Source organism: Aspergillus homomorphus (genome assembly GCF_003184865.1).
Source record: "Aspergillus homomorphus CBS 101889 unplaced genomic scaffold BO97scaffold_15, whole genome shotgun sequence".
In the NCBI taxonomy this organism is placed as follows: Eukaryota; Fungi; Ascomycota; class Eurotiomycetes; order Eurotiales; family Aspergillaceae; genus Aspergillus; species Aspergillus homomorphus.
The window spans coordinates 369690-384440 of NW_020291901.1; the positions used below are offsets into that span (position 1 = coordinate 369690).

Here is a 14751-nt window from a genome sequence, read left to right on the forward strand (position 1 = left end):
TGGCGCGAGAGAGCAAGAGAGGGGAAGTGGGACTCGCAGATTAAACGAATGGTGCTAAAGATGCGCAGATAGGCAATCAATGGTGGCAGAAGAGAAAAGGGGATGACGATGAAGACGAGCAATAAAACCAATGGGGAAAGCGGCCTGACGATCCTCCACAGCGGCAGCGCCCAGTCCGGCTAGTCTACGGTTGGTGGTCCGTCCGCCGCGGGGGTTTTCCTTCTCCGCATCTTCTCTCTTCCGCAGCTCATCAATCTTCATCATCTTCCTTTCTGCACTGGTCTACTTTGGGAGGTGATGATCAGGTCGTCGCATGCAATCATGAAGCCTCTTATGCAGGAACAATACCTTCGTTACGTGGTGCCTTGACAACTCCATCATTTGAAAGCATTACCACAAGAAAGCAAGCCGATGTGGTACCTCGCCATGGCGGAAGGACCCTGGACCCAGAACCCAATCAGTCCAAGCTTCACGGCTGGCTGGACTGTGGGGTGCCACCGGAGAATTGTTGTCAATTTGTGGATAAATTCACTCTCCCTGACTGTCATCATTTAAGATTGATCCGCATTTCCCATCTCGAATCATGCCACCCCACATCTGGTCCCCACCGAAGAGTTGCCTTCAAAACAAGAACCGAGAACAACACGAAAGTCAGAAGCAATAATTCCACTCACGGGTCTAAGTTTGTGTGCGCACAATGATCACTTATTCACTTATCATGTGCTCGATAGTCGATCAACAAAACCATGCGAAAGCCGTCCCAAGCTCAAATGCATCTCAACCAAGCCAAGAATGCATCTTCTGCGCCCGATGATGGCATCAGTTTCTCCGATGTTCACCCGAGGTGCAGCAAACTCACAACCCCTCAAGCTGACATTAACCGAGAGATTGCAGTAATTAATTTAAAGAGGAATGCAGAAGATTTTCCATCCTTCCAAGTATCGGCTCATCCTGACACGGCTGGTCCAAGCGTGTGCTCCAAGTTTTTTTCCGGAGTCAGGCCCACTCAATGAACCCTGAAGGATCTTGAATGCTGCCTGCCTTTCTTCATGCGTTTCCGACATCAACACCCCCACCCTCGAGCTTTCCACAGTACCTAGCTATGGCTGCGAGTCTGCAGTGCGACTAGCTCTCGTCCCTATCGCTCCATGTTCTTCAGTCGCAGACTTGACTGTTGGAATGCGACCTGAACCTCCTCTAGAGAGCGTCCGCGCGTTCCAGGCATATAGTCCACTAGGAATGAAACGGAGCCCAGCTCCAAGCCGCCGAGGAGAGAGTACACACCGAAGGTCAATTTATCCAGAATATTTGGGGTGAGTATGGTAACCAGCCAATTTGTGAACTATGATGCACACGTGTTATGAGCTATACATAGCCAAATCATGGCAAGAAAGACAAGAAGGAAGCCTCACGAAAGCCAACGCTTGCGCCACGCCACTGGCCGACGCTCGCACATGGGCTGGCTGGATTTCGCTGGCATGAATCTTGCTCATATTCCCCAACTTACTGAGTATGCCAGTTCAAACACGAAGACCGCTGTGATAACCACCCAACGCGCCACGCCGGACTGATGTACCACTCCAGCAGCCTACAGGCCTCCAATGGGGAGCATACACGCCGCGAGAATGAGCCCTCTTGTGATGGCCGAGATACGACGGCCCCAGCGGTCTGCCAGCAAGAAGGTGGGAATAGTGTCAGCCAGCGTTTGGATAGCAAAGACGCCAGAGACCAGAGAAAAGGCGGTCGCAGAAGGTAGGCCAGCTTGGGCGGACAATGTGGGCGCATACTAGGCTTCTGTCAGTCTCCCAGTGAGCCCGTGTCCGAAGCCTCTTCTTTTGGACTTAACTCCTTGAAGGCGTGTTCGTGAGAAAGTATGGCATGCGCGAAGCCTGGTGTGCCCATAGCGTGTATGCCTAGAGAATGATAATGGAGAATTCTAAGCAACGCAGCATCCTCAAGAAGTCCACAAGATACCAGGCCACAGATTGATATTATCTGTACCTTCTACCAATAGATCGCTCGGGTTGATCAAATCCATGTTGTAGTCCGACGTGCCAAGGAAGTCCTGCATCGTCGGTTCCAGGAACGCCATCTCCGTCGCAGAATTCGAAGCGGACAATATGCCGGCGTTGTGCGTCTCCAACTCCGTATCCGCTGCCGTGGTTAGGGCTGACGGGATGGATAGCCACGGAGTATGACTACGGGGCTCTTGACCCTCGTGCATGTCAGTTAGATCAGCTGGTAATGCCTGCTTGACGCGTTTGATATTCTCATAGAATTCTGCAGCGGCAAGATTGCCGTGGTCGCCCATCCGGTGCAGAATCTCAGTGGCTGTTTCCAAAGCCTCCAGGTCCGCCGGATTTCCAAGTGAGGGAAGAAGCCCTGAGATCACCAGCGCGATGCAGGATGAAAATAGATACTGAGTATAGAAGTAGCCATGCATAGGCAGAGAGCCATTGACCCATTCCTCAATGATCAGGGAATGTGAGTGCCGTGCAGCGTGGGTGCATGCGTCGCTAATTGTAATCACGGGCTGCGGGAGGTCTTCGGCGTCTTCTCGGTGACCGCTCTGGAATAGAGCGTGAAGTAAGATGGGACGGGTGGCTAGAATGACACACTGAAGTTCGTGGTGAGCAGGTGTATCGATTCCGAAGAAATTTGGGATGCTTACCTGATTGAACTGTAGATGCAGGGAGAAGATGTGCTTGGGAGGTGCGCTGTCATCCGGACGTAAGCGCACATGTACTGGAAGCGACTGCAGCCAATCTTGTAGGGCAAGTAACAGCCGCTGTTCTCGTTGCAGGAATGGTTCTGCATGGTGCTTTCGGCCGTAGATCTTGTCGACTGTCTGTCCAATAATGCGTGAAGATCGGATGGTACCCACTAGGTTTGCACTGTCCGAGAACTGCTCCTGGGCAGTGGGGTCGGCGATCTCTGTTGGCAGGTCGACATGGATATCTTCATTGCGGATCTGCAATGGGAACCCAATTTTGGACGTGAACATTCGGTCGAATACATAGATAGCCCACCAAAGTCGCACCCTGTTTTCACGTTTTATAGGATTCACACACTGTTGCGCGGGAATGTTATGGTTCAGTCCAAGAATCAAACCTAAGCGCATCGCACTACCGATTAACACGTATCCCAAGTATCTTCTGTTGAGGAAATAGGAGAATAAAGACTACCGCTGAGTTAGACAATACTTCGGTGTAGGTGAAGATCACTTACCAATAGCAGCAAGCTTGTACGTGTACCAAACCCGGTCGCTCTGGCATGATAGGTATAGGACTCATTGCCCGGGCGTGATAACTCGTCCCTGGCACTCGACTAGTGGGTGACGCATTTGGTCGAGAGGAGTAGATCCCCCCCAGGGCAAAGAGACCAAAGAATTTGCATATTATGGCGGGATCATCTCGCAGCGTAGGGATTCGATAGACAGACTCCGGCTGCTCGAGAGTGAACTTGCGAAGGACCAGATGGTAAACACGACTCAGCTGATTGAAAGCGGTGCCGATCAGTAGGCGAGCTTGGGCGAGCCCAGGCCACTGCGTTGCGCCTTCGAGCAGGGAAGACTCGGGGGTGTACTACGTCCTTGCGACATGAGCTGTTTTGGGATCTCCTGTCAGAAATTGCTGCAACCGCGTCGAGATTGCTGTGCACGCTGCTTCCCCCATATATATGGATGGGGCGGAAGAGTCGTATGGTTAAAACCAGGCGCGGTCTCCGATGAGTGGGTTCTGCACTGAGGGGTAGGCGTCTGATGACGGCACAGAGGCTTGTACCGACGCGGAGGGAGAGACTTGAGGGGTGCTGAGAGCGCGTAGTATTTCATTTAGCTGTGAGTTTTCGGAGAGAATCTCGTCGATGTAGCTGACGAAACTTGGGAATTAGCCGGGATAGAAGACGGTTTGAGCCAGGACACGGTCAGATACCTTTCCTGAACTTTGAGCTTCTTATCGCGCACAGCATATTGACAGGATTCCCCGCATTCAGTCTGCCGACATCTGGAGCAGGACTGTCTGCCTGAGCATTTGATCTTGAGTGCGTGGCAGCGATTGGAGCTGTGCCAAAGGAGTTAGAGTGGACACTGTGCATGGCCTCAAGGAATCACGACATATGCTACAGGTTTCTTTTTGAGTCTTTTAGGCTGGTGCTAAACGACTGGCATGAACACTAGAGTTGCTGACTACTGCAGGCACAAGAAGGATATTGGTTCAAAGTAAGCAGGTGAATTGGAATGCAGGTGCGTGCTCTCAGGGCAAAATCGCCAGCAGAATCTCCATTCAAGAGGCTGCCCATCGACCTGCATTATCAAGGACTATCCTGGTCTCATTCACCGCAACTCTCTGCCATCAAAGTCCAACTCCACGCGTTAACCTTCTTCGGCGTGAAGCCCTGGTCAGACTTTCCTAAGTTGACGGATCGGACAGAATGGGATCGACATCAAAATCATTACGTGCACACGGTGTCTTTGAGGGACATGCAGCCCAGCCCTCTGAAGTGGCAGCAGAAGAGTATAGATGGTGAACACCCAGCCATCTATAAATCCGTGATTGATGTGCTCATGGAATTTTCGAGTGAATTCAGCTACCCTTCGACATTTAGCCATTGCTTCATCTCCCGGGTATATTCCCTGAGCGTGAATCTTCACTAACTATCGAACCTCGGGTGCGTGGGTAAAAAGTAAGATATCGTTAACCGTTACGCTCCAGATACTGTAAATAGGTCCAAGAACTTCGAGATACCCATTTCATGGACATATTAAGGATTGGCGCTAGATATTATTCAGTTCATGCACCTCCAGCTCAAAGTCGTCTCTCCGCTTGGGAATCTAGGCGCTTTGATTGTGAGAAACCCCGAAGTACCGCACAGCGTGGAAGTCTTGCCGTCTTTCCATTAGTCTAGTTATTATTTCAGCTGCTTAAACGTTCGATGTTGACTGTGGCTGAGCAAAGATGGCACTGACGCTATTGCGGAAATCATAATTAGGAGGGCGCCGATAGCACTTTGAGAGTATTCTTGGGAGTTGACTGAAAAGAAGATACCAGTTGTCCTTCCACTTCTTTCCCTGCTTGCCGCTTTCCTCAAAGAGAGTCACCGGCTACACAATCCCTTCCATCCTTGCAAACTAGTACTAGTTCTCGTTAGATGTGATAATAGAACGCGAATTTCTGGTTCAGACATTCATGGAACGGGGTATCGCAATCTCCAAGAGTATTGTCGCAAAATCTTCAACGCCTTATCATTCATGATAATCTCCGCTTGATTCTCCGCCTCGATGAACCGAGGCGCAACTGCCGCCCACGGCATGCGTCTAGCCTCCATCTCCTGGAGAAGCATTTCGAGTACCTCGTGTTTCTCCCGAGAGGCAGCGGATCTCAAAGGTGAGAACGAACCGCAACCATGCGAAGGGTCGGCTCCCCGATCGAGCAGCATGCGGATGCGGGCGCTGCTGCTTGAATCAACTGCGCAATCCAGCGCCGGCGCGCCGGTCCGCTCATTGATGTCGACACCGTGCTGAATGAGGAGGTCTACGGTGGCGATGGCATCGGCATCCGATGTTTTAGCGCTCGCTGCATGGGCAATCATCCTCACCTTCGGCTGCATCCCGGGCTCGCGAATGAGAAATCCTCGATCCAGAAGCCACTGAAAGGTCTCCACCGAGCCAGTTGAGGCTGCAACCGCGAGAGCCTCTTCGTGTTCGGGCCGAGGCAAGCGGTCTGGTAGGAGGAGCGCATCCCATTTCCCTTTGCTGAGAAGGAACTCGAGGATCGTCCGGCCGCCGCGAATTGCTTGATGAAGGAGATTGGATTCGCCCATGTGCTTTTCCAGTTCGAGTCCCTGGTCCAATAGCATCTGTATCTCCGCCTTTCGACCAGAAGCTACCACGGCGGCAGCCACCGAGGTTCCATTCGACTCAACCTCAGTTGGGTCGGCCCCCGCGGCGAGCAGGCTGCTAAAGATGCCCTCATGAGGAATGGCTGCCTTCAATGTCGACTTACGCCAATTGTAATATCGATTATTTGGATCAGCACCTGGATCAGCACCTGCATCAAGGAGCATTGAGACGATGGAATCGAAGCCTTTATCAATTGCTTCAAGCAACGGCTTCCGCATTTCCTGTGACCAAGGATAGGGAGAAGGTTCTCGTGAGATGTATCCGACGTACCAAGGGAATTCAGGCTTCCTAGTGTGCCCACTGCACCCTCGCCAAGGGTCCATGAAGATATAGCGGTGCTGGGCTGGAGAAACCTCCGCACCATGAGCGATCAGCAATTCCACAACATCGACATGACCTCGCGTTACGGCCCAGCAGAGGGCAGTAGGGAAATCAAGTCTCGCAAAAGACTCGCTCAGGCTTACAACGAATCGAGCGTTGGGATCATAGCCATGGCACTCGAGAAGATCACGGACCATGGCAGTATTTCCACGTGCCGCAGCAACACACAATAGCGCGGCTTTATCAGTGGGCTTGGTGATAGTATTAACATAGTCCCATCGATCCAATAGAAGATCAACCACCTCATCATGACCCCACTCTGTGCTCCATGCGAGGGCGTGTATCATTGCTCTGTCGGCGCTGATCGGCCCTTGGCGATGTCTTGCATCCTTGGTTGCGATCGCATCGAGGAGACACCGGACATTCTCAAGGTGGCCTGAACACACGGCACTCCAGACTGGGTCGAAGTCGTTACGAACCATGGCGTTGGGTAGTTGGAGCAGGAACTGGACGACTTCATGATGGCCGCGTCGCGCAGCCATTGCTAGAGGAGTTTGACCATTATTGTTCTGGGCGTTGACGTCCGCTCCTGCGTCGACAAGGAGTCGAACAATCTCTAAATGCCCACCTGCGGCCGCCATAGCCAGGGGCGTGTTCCTTTTCGACGAAGCCGGATAGTCAACATGATAAGGATGCGGCAAGTGGTTCATGAAGAAGCGGACCAGAGGCTCATGACCGTGTTGGGCCGCCAGCAAGAGCAGGCTTCCTGGACCTCTACTCTTGAACCTATAACGAGGATTTTGCCAGACCCAAGTTCGACGCAGATTAACACCTTGCCCGCGGAGATAATGCACCATGGCTTCATTACCTTGCACCACCGCCAGCGCCATGGGGCGCCATTCAACGTCGGGATCACACTTTTCAGCGGAAGCACCGGCCGCAAGGATTCGCTGCACGGTGGCGATGGAGTCATGAGTGATACCCCAGGCTAAAGCTGAGCTTTTCCCATAGCGTACGTTGTGCTGGTACAATATAGGATTCACTATCTGGTAGAGGGTCTTGTGCGTGCGAGCAACTGCATTGATCTCGCTCTCATACTCCAGCAAGTCCACGATCCACTTCTTGAGCTCGATGGGAAGTCTTAAGAGGCCCATGACTTGCTGAATTCTTCATCAAGATCAGGTCAACCTGTGATGTGAACGAACAGGAACTAACGTAGGTCCCGAGATTTAGGGGGTTTTAAACCCCTGCTTATCTAATAGTAGCCCTTGAAGAGGCATCCCAAAGAGGCATAGATAGGGTTAAGGTAGGTAAACTATAATCGCGATTTAGCCTGAGCTAGAAGCTTTAGAGCTCAATCTTACCGCTCATGCTCAATCACAACTGTCGCTGTCATCCGTGCCAGAACAAGAACAGAGGAGATCAACTTATGATAATGGATAGCACTACGTAATCCCCCAAACAAAAGACCTCTACCCAAACAATCAGCACCCCTACCTCCCCGAGCCCAAACATCACCTCTGCATCCCTTCTCTACTATCCTCCTCCAGCTCACTCTGTATAGCACGGCGTCCGATCCAGCGCCGTAAAGGCACTGATACACTCATATTTGCCCCCGGCATTACACGCCGTACCCGCCGTGCCGTCGGCGTTGCTGGCGCCATCAGCGCGGTGAGCTTTCGCGCAGACGGACGCGCAGTCCAGCTCGCCGATGCTTGCGTCCTGTCATCCCGGAGACATCAGCAACCAGCCCGCATGTTTAACTAGATAATGGACAAAGGGCTGTGGCTTACGGAGTAGACGCAGCAGTGGCCGCTGTTCGAGAACTCGCATTGGCAGTAGGTGCATGCCTGGGTTGTGGTGAGGGCGCTGAGGAGGAGAAGCGCGAGGGTGGTGAGGCGGACCATTTTGTGGGTGTTATGTTTGCAATTGAATGATTGAGGCAGAGAATCTGGAGTAGAGGCTGGCGGATGATTGTGAGGATGTTGGAGGAAGAAAAGGGGGATGTTTGGGTCTTCTTATACTCCTGTTGTCGATAGCGAGTCTCGCGCGATGAGTGCTATAGTTAGTATGATCATGAGGGATCATGGAGCACTCTGAACCGCTGATCCACCATCATGTTCTTGGATCTATCCTCTTACCCAATAATCCACCCTCGAGGATCAATCGGGCCGAGAAGCTTGTCTTTCCCATTCTCAACATGGATACCTACGCGACCAGCGAAACCCGCTGAATAATGGTTCAGGCTCTTAGCAAAGCAGTTAGAGGGATGTATACCAAGCACCTCATTCGAGGTTCGCAAGAACCCGGAAGCTTATGAGCACGATCGACAACAACCTACCTGAAACGGCTTCGGCACACTCTAAATAACTTTGGCTGTCGGGGCTAAGCTGAAACTAGCGCGGGCATGGATATCAGATTATCCCGCACGCTGTTTGGTGTTTCAGTGATGTTATTCCGCCGGGTGAGACAGTTAATATATCCTCAGATCCTTCGGGGTGTGGGTATCGTCTGCCTACTTGGGTGGTGGTAGGCTTGAATGTTGTGGCCTGTTGTGGAAGGTTCTTGGGTAAGGCTTGTTTGGGACTTGGCTTTGGTTATTCGGTGGGGTTGAGTCTATGCTTGCTCGGATTTTCGTCTCGCTTTGTTGCGCGGTTGGGGGGATATCTGTAGAGCTTGTGTCTACTCCGAGATAGATAGACATGGTATATATGAAATGCAATAATTGATTATAGAGATATCCAGATAGATACCTAGAAGTTTATAGACACTTATAATAGTAGATAACTATCCCTGTCTGTCAGTGGCACGAAACGAAAGCGAGCGCTAGGAACAAGGGGTGTGTAGCCGGGTGAAACACCAAAACTGCATCCCCACGCTCTACCAATTTAGCAAGAAGCGACAGACGGGTAGTTCTTGCAAGCGCTGGACTTCTTGCCACCGGTAACCTTGACATTCTCCCAGGCCCAATTCTTGCAGCTGCCGCTACCGCAAAGAAGATAGACCTCTGTGGCCTTGCTGGCCACGCTACCAGTCACACCGTCCAGCGTAATATCCGTGATCGACACGCCATTAGTAGGGGTACCGGTGGGTCTGCCGTCCCTGTAGTCCTGCTGGATGACGACCCCGTAGTCCGTAATACCCGACATCACGATGTTCGAGTATTTGACATCGGAAACAGAGCCCGTGGCGCCAGAGATGGTCTTGATGCGGACAGCATTCTCGGAGTTGGACACGGTGGAGTGTTCGATCGTGACATTCTTGACGACGTTGTTGGAACGGCCTCCCACGGAGCCGATGGACAGGCCGTGGCCGCCGATGCAAGTTCCGCCGGTGAAGTAGATGTTCTAATGGAGAGAATTCGGTTAGTGCCTAAGTTAACGGATGGGAGGTGGAGAAGGGGGTCAATATACCTCGCCGGAGTTGATCGCAAGACAATCGTCCTGATTGTGGACCCACGGCTTGATGATGCTCACTCCCACCGAGTTGCCCACGTCGAATGCGTCGGTGTTATGGCCACCGAGGCTGTCACCATCGGCGTTGTTGATGGTGATGTCCGTGAGGGTCAGATCGTTTGCCTGGATGCTGAAGGCCATGAGAGGGGTGTTCTTGACCTCGAGTCCGGTGACGGAGGAGGAGTCCAGGCCGTGGGCGTAGAAGAACTTGGGCTTGGTCTTGCCGCTGGTTCCCTTGCCATCCCACCAGCGGGCGCCATCACAGTTGATGAGATGACCGGGGGCTCCGGTGACGGTGATATCATTGCCACTCATCGAGATCAGGGGACCAACCCACTCCTTGTAGCCAAAGGTGGTGGTGCCCTCGAAGGTGACATGGGTGCCGCTCTTGAGGCCGGTCAAGTCCAGCGTGGTTCCGGCAGGAACAGCAATGTTGTCAAGGACAATCGTCGTGCAGCTGGCCTTTCCCGCCTTAGCAGCAGCAGCGGTGGTGAAGGTGCAACTGCCGCGGGTCTCAATGGGGGAAGCAGACACAAGGGAAGCCCCGGCAGCCAGGCCGTAGGCGAGAAGAGAAGAGAACGAAGGCATGGTCTTAAAGAGAGTGAGGGTTTGCCGAACGGAAACAATAGAAAGAGTGGATGGTTATGGATATTTCTCACCAGAATCGCATTCCATGTCGGTGGCTTATATAGTCTTGCGATGAGTACCACTGCTGCCTTCTATCTTTCAACAGTACACAGTACTGCCCCTTTTCATCGACAGCAAATGTCTCTTCCTCCCGATACTCACTCTACATGAAGTCGCGACTAAGCTTTAACGGCATAGCCTGAACTTTCCGTGATCACCAGACCAATATCGCTTAGAGTGCAGCCTGTTCTGGGTGTTCCTCGGCCATCCCAGTGCCGAAGCCATAGGCTGACAATATTCCAGTGGCTTGTGTTTCAGGGTTCTCGATGGTGCCTTCACGGCTCGCTTCAAGCTTCCCGTGTTCTGGGTTGGGTCTAGTCAGGGTTCCAGTCCAAGTGCACTAACCACGATTAAGCAATTCTACAAGCTTCGGTCTAGTGGTCCTGGATAAAGCTCGGCTTCTTCTACTAGGAAGAAAAGTGGCTCTGCCATCTTCGGCATATTGAAAGGCAGTCCCCTTTTTTGAAATTGCAATAGTAGAAAGGTTTCAGTGGAATGGATCTAGAACCACGGGCAGGGTCGGTCGACCTCTAACCGCATTGGGTTAGTAGGGAAGCACGCGGAAGCCCCTCGTCACGCTTTCCCGCTTAGCTAATCATTCCTTCAGTTCTGACGCTCTCGAGGTAGAATTTAGAAGATGGTGACAAGATGACAATACAAGACTCGAATCAACCTGGTTTTCCATCATCAAAATCATGGGAGAATCCCCTCGGGTGAAGAAATCCTTTGTTGCGGCCACCAGGTTTCTGGATCCTGTCCTTCAGAGAGGCATGCAGATCTCATCGTTCTTCCGTGCCATCGATGTCAAGGCTAACCGAGTGTGAAGAGGAAATCCAAAAACATCGTGGAAAGTCCCTCTTGGACATTCTGCTCGGCGCTACCATCCCAGAGACAGGTGGAGATGATGTCTCGAAACGGAGGACTGTCATTGGCAAGGCCTTAGAAATTCTGGACTCCGTTCATACCGCTTTTGTGACGCCACTGACTGATGCCGATAAAGAGGCCATCAGTCAAAGTGCTGGAGACACAGAGGATGCTGCGCTCGAAGATGCTAAGCGACGGCGGCTCCTTCATGCCCTCCTGGACTTAATCTCTCTTGAGGGTATCTACCCGTCGCTCTCCGGGGGTGTTGCGATCCCGCTTCAGAAAAGAGTCATATCGGTCCTGCCCGCAGGCGTTATCGCCCAGCAGGATCAAGCCCCGGTGCATGAAAAGCCGCAGGACGAAACCCTTCTCGAGCAGATTATGCTAGTACTCACAACTATAGTCTTTGACTCACGACCGAGCATACAGCCTGTGGTCCGTGGTCGGATCCTGAGTGATATGGTCAGCGGCCTTGCGGACCTAGGTCACAACTCGATTGGATTATCCGTTGATAATCAGACACATTACCGACATGGGCTCACAAAGCTGATTGAAGAGTAAGATTCTGTCATGAGCGCGTGTTTCTTCTACTAAGCCATTACAGAACCTCGAGCACGGTAGTTCTTTCGACCCTATCCCCCTTTCTTCAGTCGGATCCGGCCCCGTGGTTCAAATCGGTCGTTTCGGGGTTTTTGTCTCGGGTCCCCCTGCGACCAGACGGGGTCTTGCAAACCATGATCTTTCTGGCTTCTCAACTTGCACCCTCCCTGGGAGTTGAGTCGCAGACTCAAGCGTCTAATGGTCCCCATTTCACCGTGCAGGCAATCATGCAAACGTCTCGCCTTCTATCATCCGTACCACAAGGAATGGACCCGGATGAGTACTTCACTACCGTAGCCCCACAGCTTCTCGACTTGATAGATGGCGAAGACCCGGATCTGCGGAGGACCGCAGCATACGTCGTTGGAAACGGCATATTATCGAAGCGACCCTATGGCTCTCGCGGCACCATAGGCCACTCGATCTTTCTAGTACCTATATTTGAGACGCTGACTGCCAGCCTCAGCCCGTCCTCAAGACTATGGCTTACTAGTAAAGACGAATCCAATCAACCAGAGCAGGTGTTGGTAGATGATGCAGTACTGACGCTTGCAATTGACAGACTAACTGCTCTGGTCCTCCAGCCTCCAAATCCAGGCCTCGTCAAGCGGATTGTCCACCCGGTGCTTCTTCCTCTCTGGGGGCTAGCTTGCTATACGTTGGAACATCAGCAAAAAGTTCTCCACGAAAAGGTACTGACCATCTTGCAAGCATATTTCGGTTTATCGGGCGGGCTGGAGCCACTGAAGAAGCTAGTGGATAATTTGCTCTGGGATGGTGGACCGGCCTGGACTTACGGCATGCAATCTCAACACTCAATTTCGCTGGTCAAACGTGATTCGGCAGATCTCAGCCGTAACATCGTTCGGCTCGTGGACGACCTTCAGTCCCGTGCTAAGTTGTTCCTGAGTGTACTGGGTGCTGATCCTAGTAGCGAGGAGAGGACGGGCGATATCTTCCTCTATGTCAGCGAGCGTTGGCTCGTGAAACCCTCCAACGAACCAAAGGCACTCAACAGCCTGAAATTGACACAGGAGGAGGATGACTCCAGCAATATAATCCAAAAATTGATCAGTGCCAAGCTGGCCGAGACACTCCTGGATAACTTCAAGGATACACTTTCTCGTCGCCCCCACAGGGTACTTGAGCTCATTCAACAGATCATCGACGGCGAACTACACGGGGCCTACACTCACAAGAAGAAAGCCACCAATACAACATCCGGGAAAGTATCTCTCTCATCTCTATCCAGCATCGTCAACACCGAAGAAACCCAACATGAAGCAAGCACGGAATCAGATTCTGCGGAATCTTTGCCCGCCGTGTTCAGCTTGCTATCGACAGTCCTCGCGTCTCCCGAATTCACTACCTCTCCCGAAACAGTGCCAGTCCTTGAAAGCATCAAATCCAAACTAGACGAACTCATTCCTTATCTCCCTCCATCGCTCTCCAAACCCGGCACAACCGCCTCCATGCTCGCAGAGATCCAACTCATGTCCTCTAACGAGCAGAGCAGCAGCAGCAGCAGTAGTGCCGCCAAAACCAGCTCCGAGGTCTCCGACTTCGAAACCCATCGTCGAGCACTAACCAACCTGAACTCCGACCTTCCTCCCATCCAAGCCGAAGGCTTCTCCCTCCTCTCCACCCTCATCAAGAAATCTTCCCCAGTCCTCGACATCCCGGCCACCCTAACCCTCCTCCTCTCCATCCTGACCGACCCCTCCGACCAGCCCCTCACCAACGACGAATTCGTCTACCTCAACGCCATCAACCTCATCGGCACCCTGGCATCCCGCCACCCGCGCACCGTGCTCAAAACCCTCGTCGACCGCTACATCGACCGCAACGAAGCCAGCGGCACGCAGGTCGACCAACGCCTGAAAATCGGCGAGTCCCTGCTACGCACGGTCCAGGACCTCGGCGAAGCCCTCACCGGCGAAGCGGCCCGCCTCCTCGGCGAAGGGATGATCACCGTCGCAGGCCGGCGAGCGCACAAGCCCGAAGCGCAAAAAGCGCGTCGCGACCGCCTAGCTGCCGAACAACGCAAACAGGAGCGCGAAGCCCGCAAAAAGGCGCGAGAAGCGCAAGAAATCGTCCTACCATCCGGCTGGTCCCTGGGGCCATCGTCCCCGGCACCACAAGCCACCGCTGACCCCAACAACACTCTTATCGACGACAACGACACCGACGACGAGACCTCCCCCGAACAACTCGCGCAGTACGAGAACATCATCGCCGCGTGGGCCGCAGGCTCGAAATCCGACGCAGAGCCAGACGATCTCCGCGTGCGCGCCTCCGCGCTCTCCATCCTCGCCACGGCGATGCAAACGAACATCCTGGGCCTGGGCCCCGCCATCGTCGGCGCAGCGGTGGACCTCGCGCTCGCCACGCTGACGATGGAGCCCGAGCCCGAGAGCGCGATTCTGCGCCGCGCGAGCGCCGTCCTCCTGCTGGACGTGCTGAAGGCCATGGATGCCGTCCGCGAGGAGAAAGGTACCGAGGCGCTCGGGTTCGGGTTCTCGTTGGCTGAGCAGGGCGCCGAGAACCAGGCCAGGGAGTCCGTTGTCGGCAATATCCCGCGCATGCTGCGCACGTTGCGGTTTGTGGAGAGCTGGGAAACGGATGCGATCGTCCGTGGTCATGTGCGCGTTGTCGTTGAGAGTCTGGAGGCGTGGTTGGAGAAGGCGTTGATGTGGGGTATTGGGGCCGCTTCGAGGAGTGCTGGCGAGGACGATGAGCCGCGGATGGAGTTGGGAGATCGTATCGCTGGGCTTAGGATTGATCCGTTAGCTGGAAGGAGAGAAGCGAGTCTACGGCCGAGGATCGAGGAGATCGAGTAGTCTGGATAGTCTGTAGGATAGATCCTACATGTTCAGTATCTATTGGTTATCTATCAAACGGTTTTTTTTGTTGAGCTTCAACGTC

The 14751-nt window shown here is 53.1% G+C and overlaps 4 protein-coding genes across 4 annotated transcripts; 1 reads left to right on the forward strand and 3 right to left on the reverse strand.

Moving 5' to 3' along the window:
- Positions 1-1870: 1870 nt before the first annotated feature.
- Positions 1871-4539, reverse strand: BO97DRAFT_451017 (Zn(II)2Cys6 transcription factor; the record flags this gene model as incomplete). The annotated part of the gene is made up of 6 exons (XM_025698957.1): positions 1871-2617; positions 2672-3181; positions 3249-3584; positions 3744-3870; positions 3933-4061; positions 4457-4539. 6 exons carry the CDS (start codon positions 4537-4539, stop codon positions 1955-1957), a joined length of 1848 nt encoding a protein of 615 aa, XP_025552108.1. The 3' UTR covers positions 1871-1954.
- A 3232-nt stretch (positions 4540-7771) lies between these two features.
- On the reverse strand, positions 7772-8127 carry BO97DRAFT_424130 (uncharacterized protein; the record flags this gene model as incomplete). Its single annotated transcript, XM_025696940.1, has 2 exons — positions 7772-7942; positions 8014-8127. The coding sequence occupies 2 exons, from the start codon at positions 8125-8127 to the stop codon at positions 7772-7774; spliced, it is 285 nt and encodes a 94-aa protein (XP_025552109.1).
- Positions 8128-9015: 888 nt separating this feature from the next.
- Positions 9016-10803, reverse strand: BO97DRAFT_442805 (glycoside hydrolase family 28 protein; the record flags this gene model as incomplete). The annotated part of the gene is made up of 3 exons (XM_025698303.1): positions 9016-9567; positions 9634-10266; positions 10771-10803. 3 exons carry the CDS (start codon positions 10801-10803, stop codon positions 9109-9111), a joined length of 1125 nt encoding a protein of 374 aa, XP_025552110.1. The 3' UTR covers positions 9016-9108.
- A 200-nt stretch (positions 10804-11003) lies between these two features.
- On the forward strand, positions 11004-14741 carry BO97DRAFT_49273 (RTP1/Tango6 family protein). Its single transcript, XM_025700854.1, has 3 exons — positions 11004-11130; positions 11189-11783; positions 11831-14741. Exons 1-3 carry the CDS (start codon positions 11058-11060, stop codon positions 14664-14666), a joined length of 3504 nt encoding a protein of 1167 aa, XP_025552111.1. The 5' UTR covers positions 11004-11057; the 3' UTR covers positions 14667-14741.
- The last annotated feature ends 10 nt before the right edge of the window (positions 14742-14751 follow it).

Excerpts from the sequence above, each read along its gene's own strand:
- BO97DRAFT_49273 (XM_025700854.1), top strand. The coding sequence starts at position 11,058 with ATGGGAGAATCCCCTCGGGTGAAGAAATCCTTTGTTGCGGCCACCAGG. Across the intron at positions 11,131-11,188 it reads GGATCCTGTCCTTCAGAGAG|AGGAAATCCAAAAACATCGT; the intron begins GCATGCAGATCT and ends CCGAGTGTGAAG. Across the intron at positions 11,784-11,830 it reads CTCACAAAGCTGATTGAAGA|AACCTCGAGCACGGTAGTTC; the intron begins GTAAGATTCTGT and ends AAGCCATTACAG.